Genomic DNA, 20,290 nt, shown 5'->3' with positions numbered 1-20,290 from the left:
CCCTTCAGCAAGGGGCTCAGGCTTGCACAGGGGACCTCTCACTGAGGACAGTTGAGAGCTGAGCATCTAAGTGCAGTGGAGTAAGAGGCTGCCCAGCTTTAGATAGATACCCTGCATCTCTACCTATGCACTTAAATCCCAACCAGGACAAACCCCACTACCCATACCATCATCACTGCTCAGAATCACCCTCCAACTCCCTCAGTGGCTTTAAGATAAACATTTAAGCACTGGAGGAAACACCACCAGGACTGCAAGGATGGCCAGACACTTTCCAAAGTCCAGACACTGCCTTAGTGGAGGAAACCCACATAAAAAACCCAACTTCTCTCTCCCCTATGCATGCACAGCATGCCCTTTCCTCTCCTGGCTGTGCCAGGAGGCTGTTGGGTTAGGATACTGGCCCTTCTCCACTCCAACAGCCTGATCTTACCCCACCCTCTCTCCGCTGCCACAGACACCTGAGGACAGCCACCAGCAGGCTGCAGGGAGAGACAGCTTCAGGGGAAGGCCTGGCAGCTCCTGCAGTATACAGAGTGCCCAGGGGACACAGCAATATCAAAGAAATGTACTAGCACACCAGCTTAGGGAGGTGTGACACATGAAAGCTTCCAACAGACAGGAGGACAGTATTTAAATACAACTGTAGGTATTTAATATAAATTCAAGAGATAAAGACACAGTTATACAGCAGAGGAGCAGCATTTGGTACCTTAGACAGTCCATGTGGATGCACTGGGATGCTTTGTACTCTCCCTGGCTGTCCTTCTGAAACCCAATTTCCTGATACATATTAATTCCATGAGCTGCTGCTCGTGCTTCCACAAAGGGCCTGGGGAAAGAGGCAACATGAAGAGAAGGAACAGAACAGCCATTTTCCTTCATCTCCAATGTTTTCACAACTGCTTTGTAACAAACTACCTAAATAATTTTTCCTGCAATTATCTGTGATACCTGGCTATGGGAAAAACTTTCTGCAGGACAGAATTTCAGCATGACCCAAGAGGCAAAGCTGCTTGGTTTTATCCTGCACCAGGAGGTGGAGGCACATAGTGCCTCCCCCCTTGCTTCCTGAAGGCTTGCCTGCACCCCTCTCCCCGATATCCTCCAGGTCTCTTTTGATCCTCTCCCTGCTCTCCCAAAACTGGGCTCATCCATACACCAACACTGCCATATTGACAAGGGTTTAAAGCAGCTCAGCCAAGCAGATGGGAAACTACAGAAGCTCATACTTCGAGCAAACGACCACAGGATTTGCTGAGGTGCTCAAACTGACCAGGCAGTTGGCATGGATCACCCACTGTGATCACACCTCATCACTGTGTGAGCTATGGAAGGACACTGAGTCTGGTACCTGACCCTGCCCCACAGCTCAGGTGACACTTTTCCAGCTTAGCTTTCATTCCTGATCTCACCAGTCAAAGAAGTCTCCATTGTACGTGACAATGATGGTGGGTTTGGTCTCCTGGACATGTTCAAACCACCTCTGGATTAAATGAGCCTAGGGTGAAACAGAAGAGTAGAAGAGATACATACATAAACTGACTTACGTCCTCCATGGACACGTGGTGGATATCATACAGTTAACTCCACCCCTCTCCTTTCCTCTGCATCCAGCCCAAACATGACCTCTCTTACCCCTACTTACCAAGAAATGAAAGTATGACCAGCCCTGCCGGACCCACCACGTTCCCCAGCAAGGCAGCCTACCAAGCAATTAGCTCTCTTTGGCCAACAAGAGCCCCAGACAGGTAAAAGTTCTGCTGGGCAGAACTGACTTACTTCATCTGGTTCATTAAAGACACAAAATGGACCCTCATACTCCGGTTTGGGAGTAAACTCAAAGTCTTCAATATCCTCAGACACGATCTCCCTGTTTGTGATCAGGTAGCCCTAGGGAGGTTACAAGGAGGCAGTTAGGAGGACTTGGCTTGCAGGCAACTCAAAATTGCTGTCCAAAGGATGTGATGTTTTCCTCTTGAAAGCCAGAGCTTCTGTCCAGGGGGAACAACTGTTTGGGGAGTCATCCGCTGAATCACTGCTGGCCATCAGCTAAGGAGGCCACAGGGAGACAATACGGGACAGCAGAGTTGTCCCTGTGCTCTCCGGGTTACAACTGCTCCCTCAGAGGAGCACCAGCAACCTCAGCTGGGTACCATGAAGCTAAGTATCTTCTGTGTCATTCAGACTATAATTTCTTTCCCACAGCCACACACCAAGCAAGCTTGGAGTGAGCTGGGCTGAAGGCAAAATGCTGGCCTGCTCCCTGACTTTGCTGCTGGAACAAGGAAACCACTCTGCTGTCCCTTACCTGCCCATCAATCATGTAGGAGATCATCATGATCTGGTCTGTCTCTGCATCAGGAAACTTCAAAGGGAGTTTGGTAGTTTCAATGTCAAAGGCGAGAACGACAGGATCCTGAGCAGGACCAAATTAATTAGAAAATATTCTACAGCTGACTTGAAGTTAAAGAATGATTCTCCTTAAGCCCAGTGCTAGCCCAGCAAGTGAGCCAGACCTCCCCAGTAATCATTTTACTGCTTTATCAACCCAAAAATCACTGCCCAAGCCCAGAAACAAAGCTCTCCCCCCTGCATGCCACGGTGCAAAACCATCAGCCCATCAGAAAGCAGCTTCTCAGGGCAGACACTCCCGCCGTGCACCCGGACAAACTGACACCTGCCCGACCAAGGCTCACCGGTCGCTCCACGAGGTCATCTCGGCGGGTGATTTCGGGGGGGTAGGTGCTGCCCCGGTATCGCACATTGTACCAGTGAGCCTGCCAAGAGAGGGAGGGCAGTGCCTTACAGCAGGGCCAGCTTCAGCTGCTGGGGACCGAGCCGTGCAACTTAAGTGCAGTCCAGAAGAAAGGCTCAAACTGTGGCTGTGCATCAAACATTTAACTTTTCTGTGTATCATTAGCTAAGCAGGCAGCCCAGCAGTACAGGACTAAGCTTTACACACGAACTCATCATCACTGATGCCTTCGCAAAGGTGCTGGGGAGCAGACGTTTCCATCCTGCCCGCAATTCAGGAGTCCAGCAGCAGGAAAGGGAAGCTCTTCCAGCCTCCCTACTCCTTACTCACCACGTGGATCTTCAGGTCAATGGAGAGGCGAATGTGGTAGGGCACGTCGTACTCCCGCATATCCACAATGTTGTCCATCTGGTTTGCAACCTTTCTGGAGGCCCCTTCCTCATCCGTGCTCAGGCTGCCTCCGCTCAGAGCGCTGCAAGGAGCGGAGAGAAGCAGCCGCCTTACCTGAGGGCACATCTCCGCAGGCTCAGCCACGAGGGACAGCACGTGGCACCGGTGACACCCGACAGCGGCAGCCACTGACAGCAGAGGGGAGAATGGCAATCGCCTCCCTGCCATCCCATCACCCTCTGCTTGCAGGGGTGTCCCTGGGACAGACAGTACATCGCTCCCATCGAAATTCACCTTTTCCCATGTTCGTGAGCTGTGTCTGCTCACAGATAAAACCCACATGTGCCTGTATAATGAACAGTTCTCACAGCACTGGATTTATAAGTATGGTAGCGAGTCTAAGCATAATGAGGCAACCCGGGAAACACTTTGAACAGGGACAGTATGTAAAAGGAAAACACTTTAGAAAAGTGTTTTCTCTTAGGATGTTATTAATAGCAGGAATAATTAATAAATAGATATTGTTTGCAATAGAGCACAGGTGCTCTAGGAACAATCTTGACAGTTTAAGCAACTTAGAAAAGCTAGACATAGATTAAGTATATGTTAAATAGAACATTTTGAGTCTTTTCTCAGAAGTCTAAAAGTGAATTATGATGAAGATTGTTCAGAAGATAAGTAACCACGATGACCGAAGACTGCATCAGTGAGCAGTGGTGTCTGAAGAGGAATTAGAACAGCACGATAAGAACTAGCTGAAACTATGGAATACATGGACTTCTGAAACTGATGATGAACTGAGAGCTTAAAGTTCCTGGAAAATCACCAAAGATTCTTTGTATTGTATGTTTTACCATATATATAGAGGGCACTTTTTGCTAGCACCATCACTCCCTGAGGTGATGGCCCAGCTCTGAGTTGTTCATAAAGCAGCTTAGAGGTACCCACAGTCTGGTGAAATCCTTTAACACAGTATGCTTTCTGGGTGAGTAGGGAACACTCATCTCACTTGATTCTTCTTCCTCAAGTTTTAACTGAAATCAGACTTCAGGGCCAAGAAACCGAGGGGCAGATTTTTCATGTGTATATTCTGGTTATTTCTTTTCTGTCTGCAACCATGTTTCCAATCTTGTAAACAAGTGCCTGGATTCTTATTCAGATAAAAAAATTGTCTGTTGGGGTTTTTCCCCCTTTAGTCTCAGGCAGAAATAAGGTTGCCCAGTGCCTCTCAGTACCCTTACTCAGGGGAAAAAAAAATAATTAAAAAATCAACCAAACAAAAAAATAAAAATCTATTTCACCAGCAGGCAGAGGTACCACCACAGCACATTACATCCCAGAGGCTCTGGGGCCTCTTGATGTGCAGCACTGAGCTGGAAAAACCACCTCAGAGATGGGTGGCAAAGAGGCATATTTGGGGTCAGACCACAGGCAGGACAACACCTCTCTGAGGACAGCTAAGAAATAATCAAGGGAGCTTAATTAATACGCAGGACCACCCTAAAGTGAGCTCCCACCTGGACAGCATGGCCGTGTAGACATCGCTCGCCTGGTCTCGCTCTCTGTTTTTCCTCACAGCAGGAGAGATCTCCTTCCGCACCTTCACCAAATCATCCACCGTGTTGAAGGACAGCTTGATGTAGTTTCTCTTCAGGCCCACCAAGTGGTTTGGCTGCAAAGCAGCAAGACAACACCAGCTCAGTGGGGATGAGGACCGAGGGATGGCCACCACAAGAGAGAGTGGAGATGGCTGAGTAGGCTGACGCAGGTGGAAAAAACGGCCAAAAAAGAGGTGCCAATGGATGGAAGAATCAAGCACCAAGAAAAGACTCTGGTGGGCACATCAGAGAAGAGCACAAGAGCTGCACAGCAAGGGCCCAGCCAGCCCTGCTGCCCGCATGGCCAGGACCACAAGCAGGATTCACCAAGGGGAGAAGAGGAAGAGCAGGTCAAGCATAAGCAGCATCCCCCTCCCACAGCACCCTCTCCTCCTCCAATTATTCTTTATTTCCTGCAATTAATAATTATTATTAATAAATAATAAAATTTCCTGCAATAAACATCTTGAACACACTGAAACAGCTGATGTGCTCAAGGATAGGAATGTAATCACTACTGATAACCAGCTAGCCATAACTAACCCATTTCTGATAGGCACCACAAACAGCACTACGAGTCTGCAGTCAAGTCACTTCCCTTCACAACTCAGTCCCATCCTACCTCACCAGAGCTGTGCAAGGTCCAGAAAAAAAAATCTCTACTCAAGAGCACAAGAGGGCAGAGGAATACAGACCAGGTCCAGGTCTTCTTTGGGGACAGTTTCCAGCTTCGCAATCTTCCCTTGGAACTTCTTGGAGAGGAAGGAGGACACTTCTCGCTCGCAGCCCTGCCGAAAGACCCCAGGGCTGAGCATCGTGGCTCCATCCCTCAGGAGAAGACCATCCCAAAGCAGGATTGCCCAGGACATCTCGAGCTCCCCAGGGACCTGCTGTCCCCTTCCCTGGGGATCTTGGCACTCCCCGGGTCCCCTCCTCACCTTCTGGGTGGCAATGTAGAAGTAGGGCTTGTAGGGCAGGGCCACCTAGGAGAGAGCAGAGGGGTAACGGCAGCAGGTCCCCCCGAGGGACTCTGCGCCCCGCCCGGCTCAGGACCCACCTTGAAGCGGCTCCCGTCCTCCTGGATGAAGTAGTAGTCCACAGCGCTCACCGACCGCCGGTCCTCGTCCAGCACCTCCGTCTGCCCACGGGCACCATGGCCTCAGCGGGGTGCCTCTGTGAGGCCTCCCAGGACCCCTCCATGGGACCCCGCCGCGGGCCCTACCGGGGGCCTCCCCATGGGACAACCACCCCCCCCGGGCCCCGCGGGTTGGCCGCCCGCCCCCCCCGCCCCGTACCGGGTGCATGTTGATGAGCCAGCCCGTCCGCTCGCCGGGCTCCGCTGGCCGCTCGAAACCGAACAGAGCGTCCAGCCGGTCCGTGCGCTGCGATCGCTCCAGGCGCTTGAGAGCGGAGAGCGCGGGGCCATCGTCCCTGCCAGAGGCCGCGCCCTCAGCCCCCGCCGGCTCCCGAGGCCCCCCCGCCCACCGCCGCCACGGCTCTCCCTCGGGGGCTCCGCCGCCGCCCCGCAGCCGCATCCCCGGCGCGGCCCAGCACGGCGCCACGGGAGAAACTTCCCGCGCCGCGACCAGTTCCCGCGAGAACGAAACCTGCGCGAGCCTGCCCCGCCCCCGCGGCGGGAGCACCAATCAGAGAGCGGCCTCGCCGCGCCCGCAGGCGCCTCCCACCAGCGGCGGGCGGCGGGCAGCGCCCCTGGCCCGGCTGAGGCTCCCGGTGTCTGCCAGGGCCGGGAGGCGGGGAGCAGCCCGGTGCAGCCGGCTGGCCGCCCCCGCCGGGACGGCCCCTCTCCGGGCTGGGGGATGCGCCTGCCGCTTGCTCCTTTTTGGACTCAGGCAGCAGCGGGGCTGGGCGCGTGCCGCGGGGACACGCAGGCGGCCACGGGCAAGGTGCTGCCGCCATCAGCCCCCACGCACAGGACCCGCATCGCGCCCCAGCCCCGAGCACTCTTCCCCTGGGGTGGCAGCGACGGCAGGTCGCTAGTGCAGCACGGACGCGCTCGGGGTTCACACGCACACCCGAGGGTAATATAGAATATATACAGATACATAAAGATAATATAGATATATATTAGAATTAGATGTATAAAGATAATGAAGAAAATATCAAAAGATAGGACAGACTGGTGACCAGGCACAGGGCACAATGTGTGATGGGGATCATTTCACTCAACACTCCCTGGAAGCTCCTTTGAGCTTCCAAAAGTTACTGCCTTCACTTAGGCAAGCCTGCATTTCACCCAGGCTGGACCAAAAAAATCTCTTCTTCGATACTGGACACCAAAGCAGACTGCTCCTGCCCTGACGGGCTCATTGAACAGCAGGAGGATGCCACCAGTGAAAGCATCCACATGATCCAAGAAAGGAACTGATGTGAAGAATGTGATTTACAAAAAAAATCTGTTGGCGTTCTTAGGAATGTAAAGTGGCTGCTATTGGGTCAGACTTTCCCTGAAGGTGCATGAACCCGTATGTCTGATCTTTGCTATTTTTTGTGGCTTCTTTGGGAGGGGGTTCTTCACCTGGCTGCTGCTGGGGTCAGGAGACTTGTTTGCTCCTTTGGTGAATTTTGGTCATTTGGGTAAACTAGGTTGGAGGGAAATGAGCGCAAGGGTTGATGTTGATATGGCTTCACTTCAACATCTATGGCTTGCTGTGGCTTGTGCATGAGCCTTTGCAGACCCCTCTGCGTGGTAAAGCAGCTCCCCTCTTCCAGCCGCAAGAGGTGCCCATCGACACTGAGGATGGGGAGGCTGAGCTGCAGGTACTGTTGTGATGGAAACTCCTCAGCTAGAAGGTGCCTGGAGCTGCTGGAGAGGCAGAGGCCCTGTCTCAGGGAGGCAGACAGGTCCAAGGTATTGGCACTGCATTGGGAACCGGGGTCTCTTGTTCCAGCAGCTGTGCACCAGCGACTGGCGTGACGCTGGTCCTCCCCTGCTGGCAACCGAGTCAGCCAGGCAAGGCAGGCCTGAGATGGGGCTGGTTCAGAAGGCTCATTGCTGCTCAGCACCATGGATTTGGCATTGAAAGGTCAGGATTCATGTGCTGCTAAACCTGACTGCCCTTCTGTTGCTCCCATAAGATGAGCGATCGGAGCACAAGCAGTCTGCTTCCAGGCCTAGCTGGTGCACTTCTCCAGGTCTGAGATGAGGCATGGGTCTTTCCTCAGGAGGACCTGATACAGCTGTTCCTGGGCCTCCAGTCCTTTCTTCTCAACCAGCTCCAGCAAAAATTGGTTCTTCCTTTGCCTCATACCTTGACTATACACCTCCTCTTCTTCATCGCTGTTGATGACATTTGCATCCCGTAAGTGTAGCAGAATGGTGGAGAGCTGCATCATCCTGGAGCAAAGCTTGGTCTTGTGCTTCTTCATGAAGGCTGCACCTAGGATACACCAAGCTGATGTTACTGGGCTGCATGCAGCTGAGTGCCACGCTGCGGTACGTGGCAGCCTAAGCCAACAGACACCATGGCTGTGCGCCCTGTCCCACAGCCACGTGTCTCCATCCCTCCACCAAAAAGGATGGGCACCTGCTGCACCAGCGGTGGGAGCACTGGGGACAGAGCAAGGAAGGGGGCAGGAACATGAAGTCCGAGCTGGAGGAGGTGAGGTCGGTGGCAGCCCCCATCAGCCGCCGGCAACCGCCCCTCCCTGGGACTCCTGCAGTGTCTGGGTGTGAGGTTCCCATCCTGCCCCCTGCCCCGCAATGTGAGGAGCTCCAAACTCAGAGCACAGGTTGCTCAAAGCTCTGAAATCTCACAGGATTGCAAGCCACTTGTAAATAAACAGAACCTGGAAAGGCAGCCGTTGCCAGCGGGGTGCTGAGCAAGCCGCGGGGCAGTGCAGTGAGCAGCGCTGCCCGGCGTCTCCTCCCGAGCCTCCACCCAGTCCTCCTACTGAAGTGGGCTGAAGTGGGCACCCAGATGGGCATCTCCCTGTAGAATCACAGGGTGGTTTGCGTTGCAAGAGACCTTTGAAGACCACCTAGTCCAACCCCTGGCATGGGCAGGGTCATCTTTCACCAGATCAGGTTGCTCAAAGTCCCACCCAGCCTGACCCTGAACCCTTGCAGTGATGGGGCATCCACAACTTCTCTGGGCAGCCTGTGCCAGTGTCTCACCACCCTCCGTGTAAAATATTTCTTCCTTACGTCCAATCTAAACCTACTCTCTTTCAATTTAAATCCATTGCCCCTTGTCCTGTCCTTGCTCTTGTCTGCCACCATACTCTCCCAGTGCTCCCAGGCAGGTTGGAGGTCAGTGTGGTGACTCCATGTGCATGGCAAGGAAAAAGAGTAACACTGAAATGTCCAAATTTGTCTCTAGCTGAGCCAGGCTTCTCTGCCTCAACCTGTGGCTTAGCTGACTGGGTGTCCTCTTGGATCTGGCATTTCATTAGGTAAATGAGATGCAAGAGGTAATGCTCAAGTACTGCAGCCCTGGAGAAACAGAATAAAACTCTAGAAATGCAGCTCTGAAACACTGTACTGACCTGACAAGGCCTTGGAGGCAGAGGCTGGAACAGCAATATCACCTGAAAGAGAAAGGAGGGAGATCACTGAATATGCCATCACTGACATGATGGTGCCTAACCTCCCAGGACACCTTCCCGAGGTGCCTAATCCTCCACGAAGCCGTCAGCCCTTCCTCCTGCTGTTCCCCCCATCTGTGGACAACTCAGTAAAAGGCCTTGGGCTCTGTGTGGCTGTAGGTGTTACTTTTAGAGGGTGCTGGATTACACCAACGCACAAGGGGTCTCAAAGCACACTGAGCAGCACCATAGCCTGCGCCTGCGAGATGCTGCTGCCCGCAGCTCCTCTGCCAAGCTTTCCCACAGTGGAAGCCACGCGTGGGGGTTGCTACATGAAGTTAATGGCCCGTGCAGTGGCTGCTGAGCTGAGCCGGCAGCAGCTGGGAAGAGGCGTGATCAGGAACATGCCGCCCTGGAGCTGGGTGTGCCCCTGTCCCCCCAGAGGACACACAAACACAAGTTTTGGCACCCACCAGTGCTAACCCTGCTCCTTCTGCCTCCATCATCTGCTGTCCTGACCCAAATTCTGCATGGGACCCAAGTCAGGGCGGTCAGCCCTAAAGCAGAATAGTTGTAAGCAGTGGTCTCCGGATGCCACGCGAGAGCAGTCCTCTCACCATCAGCAGGCTTGCTGCAAGCAACATTTGTGATGCCACTGTGAGCAGAAACTTGTGGTGAAGGCAGGCTCTGGTGCATCTGGCCTTGCCCCCATCCTGTCTGCTCCAGGTGTGGTTGCACACTGGTGTCGCACCCAGCAAATCTGGAAGAGTAGCGTTGCCTGGAACGTGTCGAGTTTTGAGAGAGACACCAACAGTGCTGTCATGATCTCTTAAACCCCAGCATCTGAAACTCCACATTAAATCTCATGCTCAGGTATACTGACATTGGGGTGTCCTTTCAGGTTCCTACTCTTCAGTGGCCAATTGGTGCATACTCAGGGTTTGCTTTCCTTGCAGGACACATGGACTACTGTGGCCACAGACTGCGTGAGGTCTGCTTGGGTGGTGCACCTCTGCTTTATCTGAGGCGAATGAGCCCCTAGATGGACCTGCTGTTCCTACCTGGTCTCAGTGATGCCCTCCAGACCACGGTGTCATCACGGGTGTCTGTCATAAGGAGCCCAACTTCCTCTGCCATGTCCTTGATGTAGATCTCGAGAAAGAGCTGCTGCTCCTTCGGACTCTTGTAGCAGAATGGAAAGTGTGCCTGTAAACGTAGGAAGCAAGTTGAGTCTCTCTCACGGTGAGGAGCCGCTGTGAATTCACATTCACAGGGAATTCACAACAGCCTGTGTTTCCTGGCCATACCAGAAGGGAAAAGACAAGGGAAGTTGCACACACCAGGGCTCTGTTATGCTGCCAATATCAGAAATTTTGGTTGGAAGGGACCTCTGGAGTGTCATGTCAGACCTGCCTCTCAAAGAGGGACCAATGTCAAGTCTAGATCTACTTCAGTCAGAGTACTGAAAATCTCAAAAAGTAGAGATTCACCACCTTCTAACCTTCTCTGATGGCTGCATCTCCACCAAGTGGGAAATTTTTTCCTCACATTTGGCCTGAACTTCCCAGGTTACAACTTATGGATTTTACCTGACACTGCTGAGAGCTTGACTCTGTCATCTTTACAACTGCTCTGCGAGGCAGAGTGCCCAGTTACTACCTAATCATTCCAGGAAAGGGAAAACCAAACCCTACCTTGTGATTCATGGGTTGAAGCCTGTCCCTCAATTCAGCTGAAGGCCCTGGCTGTTTGGGGCTGCGCTCAGCTCAGCTCAGCTCGGTAGCGGCTCAGCTGTAGCTGAGGGGGGTGATGAATAAGCTGGAGGGGAGGGTGCCTTTCAGAGGAACCTGGAAAGGCTGGAGAACTTAGCTGGCAGGCAGCTCGTGCAAGTCAGCAAAGGCAAATGCAGAGCCCTGTGTCTGGGATGGAACAGCCCCGCGCCAGACAAGAGCCGGGCACTGGGTGGACACAGAAAACATCTTTGCAGGGAAGGACTCGGGAGTCCTGGTGGGCATGCAAGTTGAACAGGAGTCAGCAGTGTGCCCTGGCAGCAAAGGCTGGCTGCTTCTCAGCCTGTCTTAGCAAGACCATGGCCAGCACAGTGAGGTCAAGGATTCCTGACCTCTGTTCAGCACTTCTGAGACCACATTTGGACACTGCATCCAGTTTGGGGCTTCCCAGTACAAGAAAGACACGGACATGCCGGAGCAAGGCCAGCTCCAGGCTGTAGTGCACGATAGGCAAGCAGAGGCAAAGGGACTTGGGTTTGTTCAACATGGAGGAGAGAAAGTCACAAGGAGAACTAATCACTGACTTTAACTACATGAATGTGAAGGAGGACTACAGAGAAGACAGAGGCAGCCTCCTGCACGTGCACAGCAATGTGATGAGAGGCAACAGTCACCGGCTGCAGCAAGGGAAGCTCCAGTTAGAGAACAGGGGGAAAAATCACAGTGAGGGTGTTACACCACTGGACTAAAGACGCAGAGAGGCTGTGGTAGGTCCATCCTTGGAGATATTCGACCCTGACTGCACACATCCTTGAGCACCTTGATCCGACTTTAGAACTCACATGCTTTGAGCAAGAGGTTGGACCAGAGACATCCTGAGGTCCCAATCCAACCTAAGTTTCTCTGATCCCCTTTTCATAATCATGATGCAGTGCAGACCTATGAAAGGAGATTTTCATAACCAGCCCTGAACGTGTGATTGGACTGTCATCTGCTCTCAGGATGTCACCAACTGCTGTCCAAAACAAGTAAACACAAGGGCTCAATGGCCAAATCTTCCCAGATTTTCCCAGCCACCGCAATCTGATTGCCATGGGCTGTGGTGCTCAAAATCAGAAATGCTCAGACGAGTTTCAATAGAGAAAGAAGCCATGGCACATCACAGCACAGAGAGAAGGTGTCTCCCCAGTCCTGCTCCTAAGCTGAAGGAAACTCACTGCAGAGGAGATGAAGGACTTGGGACCACAACTGAGTCAACACCTCTGAAATTCCTTCTTGATATGCATCTGTGCTAAGGCCAACAAGGCCCACATTAGGATTTCTGCCATAAGGAAAAACAAACGCAGCCCCTTTGGGGCTCTGGAGTGTGCTCCATGCTCACTTGTAACCAGTACAGCTCCCTGCACCCCTGGCTCTGAGACCCAGTAAGACAGATTCTGGAAGCAGAACATGGCTAAAGACAGAGACTTCTTGTATTTTCTATTTCACTGGGAAAAAAAAAAAAATATCCCACTTACTTCAGGCATTATCTCCACAGAATTTGTACTGGCCACTCGGTATGTGCAGCCAAAGAAGAGCTGGTTACATGGAGGAGGCTTGGGAATAAACTTTGAATTCCAACTGTTTTCTTGCTCTTCAATGGCCTGCAAACAATAAGCATCGCTTCTGAGAGGAAAGGGAAAAGAGCTGTGAGCTGGAGGTAGCCCTCAGGAGGTCAAGAAGAGACCGCCCCAAGGAGAACAGACCGCTGAGTGTGTATTACAGGAGTGCTGTGCTTCAGGGGCCAGGCAGCCCCCGCTCGCTCGGTGCAAGCAGGAACCTGCCATGTGCAGGCAGGACCTCGGGCAGGGCAATGCACCGTCGCTCTGTGAGAGAGGGTAAGGGCTGGCACACAACAGAAGAGCTGGTATGCAGCCACCTATTGCTGTGCCTGGCAGCGGCCAGCAAGCCCTACATCTGCTCCGTGCTGCACAGCACCCTGTGCCACGGCTTCACTCATGCTAGGACATGGTGTGCCAGCCAAAACCGTGGAGTGTGATTCCTGGAGGCGCCTGTGAAAGAGGAGAGGCACGGAGGCAGGCACAAGGATGCTGTCCTGTGGTGGGAGGTGGGGGCACAGGGCTCTGTCTGAATTAGAGGCTGGTGGCAGAAAAACTGGGAGGCGTCTCTGCTTATCAAATCCAGTCCCTGCTACTGCAGCCACCCCAATGGCATCCTTTTTTAACCCCGCCTAGCTCCCTCTGTCATACCCGCTTCACACACTTGTCATCTGGGATCAGGTAGAGGTGAAGTGTTGTATCTGCAGCTCTGAGCTGATGGAAGATCAGCACCAGGGAGTGAACAGGGATTGAATTTAAGGTCGAACGTAACTTCCTCCAAAGCACACCAAGCAGTGAGAAGTTCGGCTTCTCCAGGACAGCAGAGAAAGAAATCACTCTGGCTGGCTTCTCCAGGGCCATCTGCCCAGATTTGAAGTGGGCAATGGAGCACAGGCTGGTATCCACATCTCCTGCAAGAGACAGCAAAGGCAACAAGGTTCTGTTTAGTCATCCTGGCCCACTCTCAGGCTGTCTCCTTCTCTTTAAGGCGTTAGCAGCAGAAAGGAGATGTGTGCCCACACATGATGGCATGCTCTGCTTTCGGTGCCATGTGTGCCCTGGGCTTTTGGGGCTCAGAAGGGAGTTGCAGGTCTTTGGCAGTCTTCTTGCAGGCTCAGAAAACTGTAAATCCGAAGGTGGCAGCTTGGGACCATGAAAACTGTCAGACTGTACCCGTGCAGCCCCCTGCATCCTGCATCCAAGTGCCACACCACCACGTCCTGGGGAGGCAGACGGTCACTGCATGGTGATCACCAGAGCAGCCGGAACATGCGAGGTGACATCCCTAGGGATGGCTGGGTCACAGAGCTCTGCTGATGCCAGTCGCCCGGATTATCTCTGGAGCACACTTTGCTATTAACCTGACAGATTAATACAATTACATCATTTTGCTCAGCACGGCTATGTCAGTGAAGACTGTGTAGAGCCACTTTTTGCCTGACGTGGCTGTGCTTGCCAAGCCCTGGGCAGGAGATGAAGGCACACAACAAGAAACAACTTTTGCAGTGTGCTCTGTTTTGGAAGAGGAACGAATTTGCCGGGAAGGGTCCCTTGGCCAGCACACCCAGGGCCTGTGTCAGGGCCCCCCAGCACGGGGACAGGGACTCCTCTGCACGCTCTGCAGCCCAGCTGCGGGTGCTGATGCTCCTCTGCCCATTAACAGGGTGGAAAGAGCCAAGTCCAAGCCTTGCGGCTCCTCAAGTTGCTTACATGAAAATTAACACTTTTGTTGCCCTTATTCTGCTACCCACGCCAGCTCTGACCTATTGCACCCCACCCCGGGGTGGCCCAGCCTGTGAGTGGGCGCAGCTGTCTGGCTCCTGTCCTGGTGGAGCGGAGCAGAGATGGCCATTGTCAGCAAAGAGCTGAGAAACCCTCCAGGGGATCCCGGGGGCTGATCGGCAGCTGGGCTGGGGTAGTGCCCCGGGGTCGTGCTGGGAGCTGGGACAAGAGGGTGGGGGAGGAGGGGCTGGTGGTATGGAGTGGGAGCTGGGGAAGGGACCACTGCAAAGGCTTGATAGAAAGTGAGAGAAGCACGAAGGACGCCAAAGCAAAGCAGAAGAATACGAGGGAGTACAGGGTACCTCAGAAGGAAGGGAGAATTTGGCCCTGCCCAGAGAGGAGCCAGAGACGTCCCCAGGGGTGGACAAGCTGAGGGGTGGTGGCTCAGGGGATCGAGGTCCCTGCAGCTGCCGTACCTGCCAGGCAGATGAAGTGAGGGAGGTGCACTGCCTCCACGACCCCGGGCTGCGCCTCGATGTGGAAGAGGGGTCCAGCGGGCACCCACATTTCCTGGCCAGCCTCGCTCAGGTGACTGTTCCAGGTGGCGTATCCGTAGGTGATGGTCGCTGCTGAATTCACCTCGAAGCCGAGGCCTGTGATGCAGCACTGGAAGACGCCTGGACCCCAGAGCTGAGCCCTGCAGGTGGGAGGGACAACAAGCTCATGTCACCTGGGACAAGGCTTCTGGAACGTGCTCCCGCTTCACCCAACAGCTCTTACCGGTACACGGTGCAGACCTCCAAAGCATCTAGGGTTATCTCTGGCATCACTTCTGGAAGAACCTGCAACACATGTGTGGGCCGTTTTGGACTGAATGGAGTGTTACACGCCGGGTGCTGTGCGAGGCATGTTGGGATTTACAGTGAAGCACAATGCAGCTTGGCATGGGAGCTCAGATTCCCACAGCGGTGGGGGGGGGATCAGCAGCTGCTGCCTGGTGCCCAGAAAGGCATCACTCTCATCATTGAAGAGGACAGAAAAATCACTGACTGTCAACTCCTCTGCCCTGGGATCTGAAACAAGCACTGGCCATGTCTGAGGCTCTTGGCCCCTTGAACGTGGATCCCTGTAGTGGTGCCCAAGAGAAAGCCTGTGTGGAGGCACAGCCAGAAGGACTGAACACTGAGCCCCACTTGGGTAGATGCTACGGGGGTGGGGAAGGCATCAGTGAGTCCATGCACCCCCCACGCATCACTCGGAAAGTGATGGGTGAACACAGAGCAGCTCCCAGAGCTCCAAACTATGTGTTTCACCCACCGGTTTTTAGAATGTATTTTGCAAATGGGAGTTCCAGACAGGAAAGTTTCTGTTCCCTGAGAGAGAAAATGTTGGCTGCTGACTTTCTTGTGAGTAAAGCCCGGGCTGCTCCCTCTCTGCTATGGGGTATCAGCAGAGAGGACAGTGGCCACAGGCAGATGAAATGTTTAACAGCGAGAATAAATTTGGGATGCGAGCAAATGGAATTTGCCTTCCCAAAAACTTGAGAACTGGGGCAGCACATGCCGAGCTTGTGTAGCAAGAGACCAGACTCTTTTGAAGGATGAAGAATTGCTGTGAGTAACAAGTTCTGAAGGCACACCCACCCTCCCAGGTGACAGCCAGGGTCAGTCCCAGGCTCCCTTCTGTGCCATTTCCTTTGGGTGTGACAGTGCCCTGCCAGGACTGGCAAAGCCCTTACCTCCCTCGTGCAGCCACATTTCTTCCACGGCAATGAGCCCAACTTCACCTTGTGATATCTCTCCTGCAGAGGGGAACATAGGGAAAACACTCACAAGCTATGGTTCCCCTCTCCAGCTGTGCTTGCCTGCTGGAGGCAGGAGGAGAGGTCTGAGAGCATAAGCAACATCCCCAGCATCAGGTGTAGTGCTGGCCCTGCGCCCCGCTCCCGCAGGGGGGGAACAGGCTGGGGCGGGAGCTGTGCCCGCCTGGCCTGCCGGAAGCGTGAGGTCCCTCTCCGGGGGCTGAGGGCAGCGCCCACCAGCTCCTGCCGCCCTGCACGCTGCTGTGGTGGCGATGGGCAGTGCCGGACTGCCCATCCTCAGGGCTGGCTGTGAGCCCACGCGCTGCAGCTCTGCCTTCCTCCCCAGCCCCATGGTGCTCCTCACTCAGGCACCCCAGCCCCAGGCATCGTGTCCTGCCACACCTCACCTCTGCACTCTCTAAGGCCTCTTCTGTCATAGATCCCTGATAGACTGCTCCCTGTGAGAAGAACTCTGTGACCAGAACAGGAAGACATTGTCATTTTTGACCCATGTTTGGGAGAAGAAACCATCCTGAAGCAGCCTTCACCCAACCTTCCTGATCCCACCAACCACACTAGTCCCCTCATGTACCACCGCATGCTCCCACATCTACCACAACTTCCACATCCTCCTCCATGGCCGTGGCAGGGACATGCTCACCACCATGCAGTGAGTTGCGGTCCTGCACTCGCCACCGTGCAGCTCCACCAGCCCCACAGCACCAGGTTGTCAGTGAGGACCAGGACGTGACCTTACCTGGAACCTCGAGACCTGCGCCACCACCTCGCACTGCAACAGCAACACAGAGCAGAGGAGAGGTCAGGAGGCAGGTCGTGTCCAGAGGAGTATCCCACCCTCTGACCAACCTCTCCCTCTTCTTCACGCCTTTGCTATGAAACCTCTTCCTGCTCCTTTGGGCCCACTTGGACCAAGCTACCGGGAGTCCCACCCAGCTGCCCGTCCCAGGAGGGCAGTGCACCGTGGGGCTGAGAACACGGTCCACGGCTCCGCTTCTCCATCGCTCCCCACTGCCATACAGAGGGCAGATTTCCTGCTCAGCTTCCAGGAGCAGAGTCCTTCCTCTCCCTCCTGCCTTCTTCCCGCAGAGGTGCATCCCTGGGCCCTCGCACCCCTCCCACCTTCCAGTGCTCTGGCCGCTCCCCGGTGCACACACGGCTGCAGCCGCCCTGCCCCTTCCCTCCTGCCTGTGGGGGCTCCTGCCTGCGCACTGGGCCGGGGTCCCTCCTCAGGAGACACCCCGATCTGCACATTCTCCCTCTCCCACCTTCAAATGGACCCTCACCCTCCTCCCCCAGGCCACCCTCTACTTACACCTTCGTAGGTGATACAAAGAGGACTCGGGTTTGACTCTATAGTACCGCAGGGTTTGGTCGTCCTCCAACTGCGTGCTGGCGTAGATCAGCCTTCCCGCTTCGGGGAGCAGGGAGGGGTCCTGTGCGTTCAGCTTGTCCTTGAGCTCCCGGACGCTGGTATCCAGAGACACTGGGATGCCAAAAGTTTTGCCAGACAAAGTCTTAATAAAGACGTTGAACTCACTGGGGCTGTCGGCCCCGCGCTCCTGCTCTGCCATGGCGCCTCTCTCATCCATCTCCGAGGGTCGGCCCTTCCGCTCCGCTCCGTCACTTCCCCAGAAAGCGAAAGTGCCGGGTGATGTCAGGGCCGTCGGAGCGCTTTGAGGCCTCGGAGGAGTGCTCCTCCTCCCGCCCACAGTCCCTGCCTGCTCCCGGCTTTCCTCTCCCCTGCCTGCACTGGGCTTTTTGCCCTGCCTGCATCAGCCTGTCTCCATTCGCACAGCCTCTCTCACTTGGTGCCTTACCTTTCCCCCTCTCCCCAACCCGGCTCCTCCTCTGGGATTTTCTTTCCTGGGGAAGGCAGGGGAAGGCAGGGCAGGGCTGTGCAGGCAAGGGCAGAGCGTTTTCCCAAGGGAATGGTGCAGCAGAGCCTTGGATCCAGCAGGAAAGCGGGTCTGGAGGTGGCAGTGTCCCCCCTTTGGTTACACGTCACCCCAGGGCCTGTCCTTCAGCCTCTCCCCAGCCCATCCCTGCCCTCCCTTTCCTGCCAGCTCTGCCTGCCCAGGCTGCATGGGGGACCAGCCCGTCCCAGTCCCTGCTGCAGTGGCAGAGGGGTGGGGGGGTGCAATTTGAGGGTGGTGGGAGGTGCAGGGCTGAGGGTTATCATGTCCCTGACCCCTGCAGAGCTGGAGGGAGCCGAGGGTGGGCAGCATGGTGGGCAGCTGCCTGGCACTGCTGGCACGGCCCTGTCAGCCCCCCAGTGAGGCACTGCTGTCCCCTTGGCGCTGCCCCACAGCACCCACTGCCCCCCCCAGCAGCCCCAGCACGGCTGAGCACCCTGCCATGCACCCAGGGGTGCCCAGGGCAGCCCAGGAGCCAGGCAGGAGGGCAGGACCTGCCAGCGGCATTCAGGGCTCCCTTTGCCCTGGCAGAGCGGGAACAGGCACATTTCAGTGATCAACCCTGTGGCTCAGGCAGTGCCCAGTGTGGGAGTGGGGTCAGGGTGATGGAGTCAGTGCCCGGAGCCAAGGCTGCACTCCAAGAGACAGCGATGATGGGGTCATGAACTGCCCGGCAGCTTTGTGGTGTTTACAGGGAAGGGAGGACCCACAGCCATCTCCCGGGGCTGGGGCTGCCTGCACAGGTCCTTGTCCTAGGCCAGCCGCCCCATTGCAGGCAGCGCGGCATCTCCCACTGTTCCCAGGGCAGCGCAGCCCCACAGTGCTGCTAGTGTCTTACCATCCCTCCCCTGGAGTGATGCAACATGTAGTGAAACAGCCCCAAATCTTGAACGCTTGTAGCGTCTGCCGTGTCTGACTACCCGTGGCCCACCAACAGAGCTTACTCTTGGCATAATTCCCTGCAAAGCAATTTATCGACCCCTTCCAAGGCCCAGTCCTTGCTGTTTGCTTGGCAGCTGTGTGGGAACAGTTTTCCACGACAGAGGTTAAAAATCTGCGTGCTGGGTAGGGAAAAGGAGGCGGCCATCAGTTGCCATGGGTCCCCATTGCCAGCAGTTCTGCATCTCCCTCTGCATCGTGCCCCAGCCAGGCACAGCACCATGTGCAGGGATGCTCCTGCTCCGCTGCCTGCAGACACACCCAGCGGGCCTGGTGTCATTTCTTCTGCCTTCAAACTGAGGCAGCTCCACAAGCATCCACAGTCCCTCTTGCAAGGTTGTGGAGGCATGTGGCTCCCTGGGGCTCTGACGTTTGCAGGCTCCATCCGTAGGTCGTTTTTCTAAGAGCAGTGAAAACTGCAGCTGAACAGCCCAGTTAAGCCTCTCATCTCATTTGGAGCAGGGAGCAAAGAGCTGAAGCTGTGGGGAGGGCAGCGAAGCACCTGGACAACCTCAGGGAGTTACATTATCAGGGTGTTAAGACAGCAGCAACTCAAAACAATCTGTATGCAGGAGAGAAAAAACCTTCCTCTGTATCCAGGGTGGTCTCAAAAGTCAGAGAGAAAATATATAGAATATGAAATATAAAATATAAAATATAAAAAGTCATAGAGGGAAAATAGTTATGGACATATCTGGGGCGTGCAATAAGAAAAGGCACACGGAGAGGCTGACACTCCACCAGACGGGGTATGATGGAGAAGGAAAATAGTTTACTGGGGAGAAACGCGCCAGGCAGGCAGGAGGCAGAGAGATCCCTGCCTGCAAGGGGAGAGCAGAGACATGTGAATCCGAAAAGGAACATGTAAAACAAGTGGGGAAAGGGGGGGCAGGTTGTTTCCCAGCGGGCAGGAGTATCCCTGCCTGCAGGCGGCCGTGCCTGGCCGCGCTGACCGAGGGGGCACAGGTGCCTCTCTGAGTGCCCGGGGCCGGCGTGGCCACCCCCGCCGCGTGAGCCCTGCCAGCGGGAAGGGCCGGCGGGGACCCCCGCACCCCGCGGCCGGTGCCGCGTCCCGGGGGCCGCCCCGCCCCGCCCCGCCCGGTCCCGGCCGCGCTCCCGCCCGCCGCGCCGGCGCCCGCCGCTGCTGCCCAGGTAAGTGCGGGGGGGCGGCGGGGCCCGGCCCAGCGCTCGGCCCGGGGGTGGTGGAGCGGGGGGGCTCCGGGTGCGGGGCCGCTGCCCAGGACCGCGTCTGCGCTGCCGGGCGGGGGGGCCGCC

General features: G+C 55.3%; 2 protein-coding genes across 4 annotated transcripts in view; both read right to left on the bottom strand.

Annotated features, from left to right (window-relative positions):
- The window catches only part of POLE (DNA polymerase epsilon, catalytic subunit), a 31,180-nt gene extending 24,899 nt beyond the window's left edge, over window positions 1-6,281 (bottom strand). Inside the window, exons 1-11 of the mRNA XM_074920893.1 lie at window positions 6,042-6,281; window positions 5,804-5,884; window positions 5,685-5,729; window positions 5,442-5,534; window positions 4,666-4,820; window positions 3,089-3,230; window positions 2,700-2,780; window positions 2,312-2,419; window positions 1,783-1,893; window positions 1,416-1,501; window positions 713-832 (exon numbers count right to left, since the gene is read on the bottom strand). Coding sequence (XP_074776994.1) covers window positions 713-832; window positions 1,416-1,501; window positions 1,783-1,893; window positions 2,312-2,419; window positions 2,700-2,780; window positions 3,089-3,230; window positions 4,666-4,820; window positions 5,442-5,534; window positions 5,685-5,729; window positions 5,804-5,884; window positions 6,042-6,281 — 1,262 coding nt within the window. The remainder of the gene's footprint in view (window positions 1-712; window positions 833-1,415; window positions 1,502-1,782; window positions 1,894-2,311; window positions 2,420-2,699; window positions 2,781-3,088; window positions 3,231-4,665; window positions 4,821-5,441; window positions 5,535-5,684; window positions 5,730-5,803; window positions 5,885-6,041) is intronic.
- A 533-nt stretch (window positions 6,282-6,814) lies between these two features.
- LOC141967273 (caspase recruitment domain-containing protein 8-like) lies at window positions 6,815-17,753 on the bottom strand. Of its 3 annotated transcripts, none has more exons than XM_074920895.1 (11): window positions 17,476-17,753; window positions 16,900-16,932; window positions 16,550-16,614; window positions 16,080-16,142; window positions 15,122-15,183; window positions 14,818-15,038; window positions 13,271-13,530; window positions 12,539-12,664; window positions 10,353-10,497; window positions 9,253-9,294; window positions 6,815-8,144 (listed from the first exon to the last, which is right to left on the bottom strand). In XM_074920895.1, the coding sequence occupies exons 1-11, from the start codon at window positions 17,750-17,752 to the stop codon at window positions 7,879-7,881; spliced, it is 1,560 nt and encodes a 519-aa protein (XP_074776996.1). In that variant the 5' UTR covers window position 17,753; the 3' UTR covers window positions 6,815-7,878. The 3 variants fall into 3 exon arrangements, with proteins under 3 accessions (XP_074776996.1, XP_074776995.1, XP_074776997.1); XM_074920894.1 differs by having other exon boundaries at window positions 12,539-12,686; window positions 13,284-13,530; XM_074920896.1 differs by lacking the exon at window positions 16,550-16,614 and having other exon boundaries at window positions 13,392-13,530.
- Window positions 17,754-20,290: the final 2,537 nt, after the last annotated feature.

The sequence above is a fragment of the Athene noctua genome, chromosome 17, assembly GCF_965140245.1.
Source record: "Athene noctua chromosome 17, bAthNoc1.hap1.1, whole genome shotgun sequence".
NCBI lineage: Eukaryota > Metazoa > Chordata > Aves > Strigiformes > Strigidae > Athene > Athene noctua.
This window is presented reverse-complemented; position numbering and strand designations above follow the sequence as displayed.

Bases quoted from the DNA above. Each gene is read 5' to 3' on its own strand.
- LOC141967273 (XM_074920894.1), bottom strand. From the start codon at position 17,752: ATGGATGAGAGAGGCGCCATGGCAGAGCAGGAGCGCGGGGCCGACAGC. The intron at 16,143-16,549 runs GTGAGGTGTGGC...TCCCCTCTGCAG, and splicing joins AGGCCTTAGAGAGTGCAGAG to GAGAGATATCACAAGGTGAA. The intron at 10,498-12,538 runs GTAAGTGGGATA...CTACGTTTACAG, and splicing joins CTGTGGAGATAATGCCTGAA to GCACACTTTCCATTCTGCTA.